Raw genomic sequence first — 10,270 nt, forward strand, 5'->3', positions numbered from 1 at the left:
CCACTTAACCAAAACATATACCACCCCTACCAGTTTTAAAATATTTGTAAGATAATTCAACCCATGGGTCTTAATCTTTTGTGATTCATTAGCGATCACTCATCCCTACTATATAAGCACTACACCAAGACCCTTAATAGATGCATCCATACACACCACAAAATATCCCTCTAAATTAGGATATAGTTAAAATTTGTGCACAAGTTGCTCAAGAATCTAGAAGGCCCTCTCGCATTACTTTATCCATTCATTTTTTTCTCTTTTTGTTGAAGGTAAGAAACAGGGTGTGCAATCTTTAAAAAATCATCTACAAATTTGTGGTTGTAACCAATCAAATTTGTAAAACTCCTAAACCCTAACACATTGGTAGGCACATGCCATTCTAAAATAGTTATAATATTTGATGGATCTCAAAAAAATACCATCACCTAATATGATATGCCTAAATGCTTTGATATATTAGCATAAAGTTGGTTCTCTCAAACATTGAAGAACCTAATACAAATGTTCTTTGTATTCCTTTGTTGTTCAAGAATAAATCAAAATATCATTAAGGAACACCAAAATAAATGCATCCATAATTGTATGAAATATTCCATTTGTACAACTTAAATATTGTTGAGAATTTTGTCAACCAAAAGACACCAATAGCATGGAATAGAAATTTTGAAAAGAATCTATTTGTGTTTAATAAATCATAAAATACTTATTTAAATTCATTTCAAAATTTATGTTGCATGCTATTATGAATTGGGTAGATGATAAAAAAATTGTTTGTATTATATTTGATTGTGTATTATAATATCTTAATATTTTATTTTATTTTTTTGACATAACACAATTCCAAAGGGTAAACCTCCAAAGCCTCCAAGAATAATATGATCATAAACTAACCTTTGATTTCATATGTATTATACTTATGTCTTGAATGTCATTTAATTCAAGACATTTAATTCAACTGAACTACTTATAACCATATTGATGACCAGATGGTTTAAGTAAGAATTAAGGTATGACCATATGATTTAAGTAAAAATTAAGGTGCCCACTAGTCGACTATAAAACCTTTAAAATATGATATTTTTCCCTAAGAATCTTTATAGTTATATTTTCATGAAGATGTGGCAATTGCCCTTTTCAAAATGTACACAATTATAAAGTTTTGTTTTAAAAGTGCTATTTATATTAATAAAAATAGTAAATTTAATTACATTACAAAAAATTATTATTAAACAAAATTATATAAGAAAAAATGATTAATTAATAGTGTTTTTTTTATTGTTGTTATATTTATTAATAAAATAAATATATTTTACAATCTCAAAAGTCATACCACTACAACATTGATGATAATTAATATTTAAGACATTTTAATTTTATATTATATCATAAAATATGAATATTAATATTTTTGTAATCTCAAATTTAATCAAATTGAATAGTATTGTGATCAATCTCATTTAAAATATGCATCTATTATTTTATAGATAAATAAAAATAGAATACATTAAAAACGAAACTTTTGATTAGTTGTTGAGTACAAATTATAATTCTATCGATTGCAATAGTTACCTACCATAACTAACAATCTCAACTACCGTTACAAATTGTGTTTTCACGAGTACAAAGAAAAGTTTAGACATTAAATGTATAGCAAAATTCTTTGTGCTTATTCATGTAATGTGAGTTTATTTTATTACTATTACATGCACTCATTCTCTTTACTATTTTGTGTGGCATGAATTAATCCATGTCATTTTTACTAAATCTTTCACAACAAAATACATAATTATAGTAAAAATGCATATTTGGCTTTGCTCCTGCAAGATATATATATGTGACATGATAGATTCATCATATATATATATATATATATATTATAATTTGTACTATTTTTTAAACACTTTTATCTAAATATCAAATAATAAAAAATAAATAAAATTATTTAATATTTAATTACAAATGTGCATTTGTCTCATCATAATCATACTCTAGGGGAAGAGCACCAATAGATAACATAGTTCCAATAACCATCACCATAAATAAATTTGTTTTGTACCAATAGCCGATTATTTTTTGTAATTTTTTGTTCATAATTGGTCCATTTGTACACCACTATTGGAACATTTGTGCACTGGGACATTGTACTTTGAAATGTACAATGTACCGTTTATGAAGACAACTAAAAAAAATCAAAAAAGACAACTAAAAAAAATCAAAATCCGATGTATCCCACTTTGAAACGTACAATGTACCATTTAGGAAGACAACTAAAAAAAATCAAAATCCGATGTACCCTTTAAGAAGATCTATGGGTGCTCGAAATTAGCTATGACAGCTACTGGTGCTCTTCCCCTACTACATATTTATAGAATTTTAAAAAAAAAACATCATGCTAGAACCTTTGTATTTTGAATACATTTATCTCATTATAATCATATCACACTTCTACATATTCATTAAATTCAGATAATTCTTTTAATCATTATACTGACCTTGTTACTATTTGAAACAAACGTATAATAAAGATTGTTGATCATGGTGCCTGTGAAGATGCATTTCTACTTCATCGAAATCAACCAGACTTTATAGTAAGGTTCACTCAACTGGGAGTAATGATAAAAAAACCATTGAACATGGTGCCTGTTTAGATGCAGTTCTACTTCACTGAAATCAAACAATGTTTCATAATAAGGTTCAGACAACTGACAGTAATGATAAAAGACGATTGAACATTGTGCCTGTGAAGAACCAGAATCCATAATAAGCTTCAGACAACTGACAGTAATGATAATATGTTGTTTTTCACCTTAGCTGGTCATGTTCTTGTACGAAAAACTCAGTTATGAAAACAAATTCCACCTCAGATGGTCATGATCTTCTATCAAGAATCTAATTCTGTAACTACTATTGTTGAAACACCCAATTCAACCATCTGCATAAATTGGTCACACATACACAAGCATCACAAAAATGGCTATCCAATCTTTGGAATGCACCAATACATAAATTAACCTATTACAACATTTACCACATAACTTATGTATTGAAGCATTCAGATGACAAGCTGTCTATACTTTTGCTGTTTCAGGTCCTGCTGCTTCAGGTCCAATGCCTTATTGGAATGTGGCTTAACAAGCCCATTCCAAAGCTATAATTGCAGATTTCATTATGTGATGTGATATATAGAAATAATTCTATAAAAAATAAGAAGCAAAATAACATTAAGATCAATTTTTAATGTAGTGTCAGCATATCTCCCCTTCTCTGTTTTATATAGCAGATTAAACCAATATTGATAAAATACATCAACAAACTATGAAAAAAGTTAAATGCATCATGAAATTATCAATGCATTTTGAGGAAATTGTGTCGCCATTACATCTTGACTGTGCTTATATTAGTCTGGTTAATCTTATCCATCACATCACTTGCTCAAAAAAAGCAAATTATATATTGAAAAATATAGCGTTACGGAGCCTTAAAGCTGCTGTTGATTTATACTTTTGAAAAGAAAATCATCTATTGAAAAAAATAGCACTTAGATCCGACATATATAATCACCCTGGTAATTTCTTACAGTATTTACTCTCCCGGATACCCAACATGGCTTACCTCTTTCCAACACATTTATATTCTGGGTTTTCTTCGCACTAATGGCCGCACCCAATTTAAACAATTGCCTTGCCATGTGATTTTGCAGAGCAGGTGGAGAAACAGAACAGATAGCGATGGTGGGACCGTCCATATCTTTGTCATTAAAAAAAGATGAAATGCAGAAGATTGCCACAGTACAGAGTGGGACCCCAAATGTCTCCACGCATATCTGGCGGTTAGACGTTTCCAGAAACCATTCATCCGAAAAGCACAGACAAATCATGACTTCTGATTCAGTCATCACAAGTTGCAAATAATTATAAACCATTGCAGACAAAGATCCCTGTCTACTCTCAGAAGATTACTTATAAACATCATGCTGTTGAAGGTCAAGGCCCAAGGGCAATTTTTTAGCCAAAATAGGAGAAGATTATTTATAAATAGGTGAAGTCACCATTTTTGTTTTTTAAGTAGAATTTTCAACCATGACAGAGACGTTGGGTCATCAGGGGCAGGTAGTGTGAAATCAGCAAATTTTAATGTATCTGTAAAAATGCAGCGGAATTCATGTCTTGGTAGAAGATGGATTAATGGATAGCATTACCTCTCATAAAGTTCACCACCACACCACTATTAAGGGCTGTTATTTTTATGGACAAAAACTAACTCATATTATTTAATGTACTAATTAGGACTGTAACGCATTTTAGGTATGCTAGGACTTCAACCTAGAAGTTTCGTTGCATCTCTAGTCTCTGGTTGTATGTGCACTTTTAGGTAAGTTCCTTGCTGAACAGACTTTTAAGTCACTGCCTCAGTAAGGTTTTTCAGTGTGACAGAAACAGTCTGTGAGAGATCTAGATTGTTCATAAACTAGTATGTATAAAACATCATGAATATCTAGATCTATAAATACTGGTTCGAAAAAACACAGTTGAATCCTCATAAATCATCACATAATCTCAATCAGTTAAATAAAAATTTCATTTTTGCCCAAAAAAATCATTTCAAAAGAGCAGACTGACCAGATATCTTTGTTTAAAGTCATAGCAAGATGTTATGTACCTGCAATCTAGTTATATCGAACTGTAAATTACTCAGCCCTTTATCAACCTCGGTTTGGAATGACAGAACAAAATTAAAATGAAGATCAACATTTTTAAAAGAGCCATCTACATGAATCAGAATGCCTGCACACTGAACAGGGGAATGTGACTCGCAAGCACCGCTTATGAGTAATAGTCAGATTGAATACATAGAGTAAAATTTGAATTTACGTAGCAGCAACCCAAATATACAAGTCGCAAATATGTAATCAATTTCAGTAACAACCATGATGAATACAATGTAGATTCCAAAACCCACTAAAAACTATATCTACTTCCACAAAACACAAGCATCCCTCTTCTGCTACATCCAGAGACTATTCTAAAAAGAATCTTACAAGATCTGTGAGCAGAAATAATTTACCACCCAAGTATGTAGACTTGATAGCAACCACAATAAAGAAAAATGAATTCTGTAAGAGTAGAATTATAAGAAAATTCCAAATATTGTAGATACTAGATAGCACCTACCCACATGGTTACAACCAGCAGCAGCACCACAGGGTAGGTATCCACCATCAACCACCTACAACTAAAAACAATGAAAAACCCACCACAGATTACATCCACCCAAATAGAATCCTTAAAAGGCAAAACAGTTATGAAAGGAACATAACGAAATGCAGCCTACAATAAGATAGCGGAGCATGCTAAGGCCAAGGAGGCCATGAAACCAAGCCCAAGAGAGATGCGAGGAGGGGCAAACCCAGTGCTGGATTTAGCAGATGCAGGGCCCATGACTGCAGGGGCTACAGCGGGCACACCAGTAGGAGGGGCCGGTGGTGACGAGAGAACTGGGGAAGGAGAAGGCGCAGAAGGAGGAATGGCTTCAGGGGCTGGTGCCTCAGCAGGAGTGGGGTTAGAAGAGGGTGTCAAATCCGGGGTGGGAGCAGGTGCAGGGGCCACTCCAAAGATCTCTGTCGGCATCAAAAGTTTATTAATTGTGTACAGAGCAATGGGCTCATCATCATCCAGAGTATTTGTAACAGTACTCTTGGTCAGCCCACTACTCAGAGTGACTACATTGCCAGACGAAGAGATTGACAAAGCATACTTCGCCGCCCCACTAGTAGCCAGAGTGCTGACCGGTCCACTAGATGTCTTGAGAGTTCCCATGGGACTGTACTGAGGCAGAGCATGGTATTCCAGAACATAAATTTGCTGGGCACTGGAGAGCTTCTTCAGTTTAGCCATAACTGTTGCACTGAATGCCTCATCTGTGGGGGCAAACAGAGTGAACCCGTTGACAAAGGCGTCCTCATAAGTCTTAAGAACCCCAGTGCTGGTAATGAGCTGTACAAAAATCTTGCACCCAGCCTTCTCCAACAGTTCGGTTATGTTCAGATTGGCCGAGGGAGCAGGGGCAGCCAGATCAGAGGGCATAATTGCCTTACTGATCTCCAAGACAGATATATTGTATGGCACCTCCTTCAATGACTTCACAAACGTGGAATCCAACTTCGACTTGGAACCAGGAGTAACCGCTCCAAAGCCCACTTTCCCGCCCTTGATGTCGGTAATATTAAGAAACCCACTATTTCCCTCAGCATTCCCCGTCGTCTGGTACAATGTAGTCGACAACGCCGACCCATTGTTGATATCATGCAACTTCTGCCCATCAAAGTAGTCCAACAGCACATGCAAGCTCAGAATGTTCTTGATCGCCGCCAAACCCAGATTCTTACTAGTGATATCCGCCATCGCAGCATTGTTCAGCACCAGGACTGTGATAGTCGTCCTACTGTTAATCTCATCGGCAAGCTTCGTCTGGGTCAGATACTTGTTGAATTCACTGCAGTCCGGAATGCCATTCAGAATCTTGGTTATGTTATGTGCATCCCCACAAGCACAGAACAACAAAGTTCCCAAGAACAAGCAAACCCACCTCATTTTCGACTCAGAACACAATGCAAGAACCAGAAATGAAGAAATTGGCTTGTGGGCTCAGACAAATTACAAGCCAAAACACTACCTTCAATGCTATTTTAATGGCAGAAACCGGATTTCAAGTAGTTGCTATGTGGACAGCCTAGTACATAGACACGGTGATTTAAACGGTTGTTAAGGGCATTTCTTACCGTTAACGGGGTGAACATTAAACCCGCTAACTGCAGCCTAATGCACTCGCATGGTGCCACTTGCCAGAAATCTGTCACCGTGCTAAAGTTAGCAGTGAAAGTTTCACCGCAGAGGAATCCAAGTAAAAGATAAAAGATAAAAAAGGTCGGTCTTGCTGTCGGCCAGGGATGAAACCCTCAGGCGGGTAAAGGACATGGATAAATGTTGATCTTCACCTGGGTAAGATTTGAACTGTGAGTTAACCCCGGGGTGGGTGCCAGGCCAGGCTGGAAGTTCCGATTATAGAGAAGCTCCCTCCTCCAACTCTTCCCTAAATATGTGGGCCATTGATTCCGGACGCAATCCCCCACACACACTGGACGCCATTATCACAGGGTCCCTCTCCCGCTCTATTTTTTTATTTTAAAAATTAAAAATTCATGCTTTCATCGCTAACGAAGCAGACTATCCATTTCTTTTGTGGAGCTCAAGTTTCCAGACATGGAAGGTACAGGGAGTTTTAGACTGCATTTCAGAGAGCCTGGAGAGAGCTTCGAATGCATGTACACCGTCCAGTACAAAGAGAGTTCACAGGAAATTTGAGGCTCTTTGTTGACAATTGTATATGGTGGAATGTTCAGTGAATTATTGATGAGTTTTAAGACTGCATTCCAGAGAGCCTGGAGGGAGCTTCGAATGCATGTACAACGTCTAGTACAAAGAGCGCTCACGGCTCTCTTTTGACAATTCTATAAGGTGGAATGTTTGGGTGAATTATTGATGGTTTTAGTTTAATTGGTGGAGTTTTGATTATGTTATTGATTAAATTTTAAATCAATTGAAAGAAACGAGGACGATGGTATGTGTTTTGATTATACTATCCATTAAAATTTAAATCGCGATATGATTTTGGTAGATTGGGTCTACTAGTTTGTATCATCTTTGCCAAAAAAGACTTATAATCTAAGTGCGTACTCCCTCATGTAACATAGATGAAGATACCTACTTCTAACAACTTGACAAAAAGATGACTTATGGTTTAAATATATACTCTGTCATAAAGTAGAGATGCCAATATCTACTTATAAACATCAACTTCTAATTTAAATATGCATTGCCTCACAAAAAAGAGATGAGATATTCATATACGTAATGTCTTCCATCATAAGAGAGATGCTTATATCTAAGTGTAACCCTTCCTCATAAAACATAGATGTAGATATACATGTTTAACACCTTCTCTCATTAAATAGAGATGTTGATATGTGCCTTGCAACACCTTAGTTAAAAAGACAAGTTAATTGATCCTTGAATGATTTTGGCAAATTAGGTCTCCTTATTTGTAGTAGATTTTGGCATCTCCTTATTTAAGCAACTTAATCAAAAAGACATTTGATTTAAACATATACTCTCACATAAAACATGCATACATCTACTTGTAACAACTTGACCAAAAACACCACTTCTAGTTTAAATATATTCTTTGTCATAAAGCACAAATGTCAATATCTATTTATAACACTTTTTTTAAAACAAAAGGGATAAAAATTTATTAACTACAAAAGAAAAAGACAAATAAAAAATGGTTAGTGGACCAACACATGCAACCAACAACCTTATCTTCCACGGCTAATTGCTAGAACATATGAGACAAATCCAAAGGCAAATGACCTTTGCAACATTTCAACCCTCTAGTTGTTTAAACGCCCATTTGGCAAAGCAATCTACTACTTTATTGCACTCTCATGGAATGTGAGAGAAGGTAATAGAGTCAAAATACCTACTAAGGCTTAGAGTCTACCTAATAACTACACCTAAATGCCAGTTAGCAACATCTAATCATTGCTCATTCAACATAGTCAGCAACACTAGTGAATTAAATTCACAAATAATCAATGTCCAACCAAGAGCACAACCTCTCTCCATAGCATACAAGATGGCAAGAGCCTCCATGAAATTATTCATGTGAAATCAATTATAAATCAAAAAGAAAATCTAAACGACACCAAGATTCCCTCATAAAACCAAGATGTTTATATCTACGTGTAACACCTTCCCTCGTAAAATAGAGATTTCAATATCTATGTGTAACACTTTCCCTAAAAAAAAAAGATGCCAATATCTATATGTAATGCCTTCCCTCATACTTTTGAGATGTCAATGTTTGTGTGAAATGTCTTCCCTCATATTATAGATATGTCAATATTTGCATGTAATGTCTTCTCTCATAAAACAAAGATGTCAATATTTGTCTGCAATGTCTTCTCTCATAAAATAGAGATGTTGATATTTATGTGTAATGTCTTCTCCCATAAAACAAAGATATCGATAGTTACATATACATCTTAGTAAAAAAAAACAAGTTCTAGTGTAAATATATACTCTTTTATAAAACAAATATGTTAATATCTACTTATAACATCTTAGTTGTAAAGTCAACTTTTGATTTTATTCTTCATAAAATAGAGATGTTCATAATCTTAGTTGTGAAGTCGAGTTCTGATTATATTCCCCATTAAAAGGAGATGCTGATAATCTTAGTTGTAAAGTCGATTTCTAATTTGATTCTCCATAATATAGAAATATTGATATCTATTTGTAACACCTCGATCAAAAAGATAACTTCTATTTAAAATATCTACTCTTTTTAACAACAAAAATACCGATATCTACTTATAACATCACAAACACAAGAACGACTTTTATTTCAAATATATATTCAGTAAAAAAAAAACGTCAATATCTATATAAATATTTCGATTATTTTTTATTTAAAAAATGTTTAATATACAAAAATACAATTTTAATTGTTTGTGTATTTGTAAAGTTGATGGGTCCATGCAATTAAGTAGAGAAGGATCCTCTGATATGGTGCACCCCTATGATGACCCACTCAAGGGAAGAGAAGAGGAACATGTAACATGTTAAGGACACAGAAGAGATGCATGATTGAGCCCCGCATTGATTATTCAAATGCTAAATTGTTCAGAGTCACCTACTAGAAAGTTATGGTAGGACCAAATCATCAATATGAAGGTTATCACTAAAGGTTAAGGGTGAGTAAGATTTTATTTTTGTATGGTGGGGTTCACTTAGATACCTTAGGAATAAATGTACCCATTCAAGTTTTGTAAAGCATGCGACATGGAGATTTATTAAAGTTTTGTTCTTGCACTTTAAATCAGCTATGGTGCAAATTTCAGTTTAATACAGTTAAAGGGAAAAATAAAAGTGTGGTTTCAATATGGCTTTTGATGAATTCCAGACATTAACTCTTCATTGTACGTTTGCTAAGTCAATATATTCTTTTACCTTTCGGGCAATGTGTTTTTCCTTTTCAATGGTTACTATGATATGGTTGCTCCCATAGTTTATGGTCATGATCATGGCTTTTAAAAGGGTTCACAAATTGGATAGTTTGCATTTAAAGATTTTGTGGTTAGTTCATAGATTTTGATGTATAATTTTTTTTAAATGGTATGTTTTTTTTAATAATTTTATCGTTTGAT

General features: G+C 34.2%; 1 protein-coding gene across 1 annotated transcript; it reads right to left on the reverse strand.

Annotated features, from left to right (window-relative positions):
- Positions 1-4,892: 4,892 nt before the first annotated feature.
- Positions 4,893-6,766, reverse strand: LOC131060996 (fasciclin-like arabinogalactan protein 8). The gene has a single exon (XM_057994494.2). The coding sequence runs from the start codon at positions 6,591-6,593 to the stop codon at positions 5,331-5,333; it is 1,263 nt and encodes a 420-aa protein (XP_057850477.2). The 5' UTR covers positions 6,594-6,766; the 3' UTR covers positions 4,893-5,330.
- Between the last annotated feature and the right edge of the window lie 3,504 nt (positions 6,767-10,270).

The sequence above is a fragment of the Cryptomeria japonica genome, chromosome 9 (genome assembly GCF_030272615.1).
Source record: "Cryptomeria japonica chromosome 9, Sugi_1.0, whole genome shotgun sequence".
Classification (NCBI taxonomy): domain Eukaryota; kingdom Viridiplantae; phylum Streptophyta; class Pinopsida; order Cupressales; family Cupressaceae; genus Cryptomeria; species Cryptomeria japonica.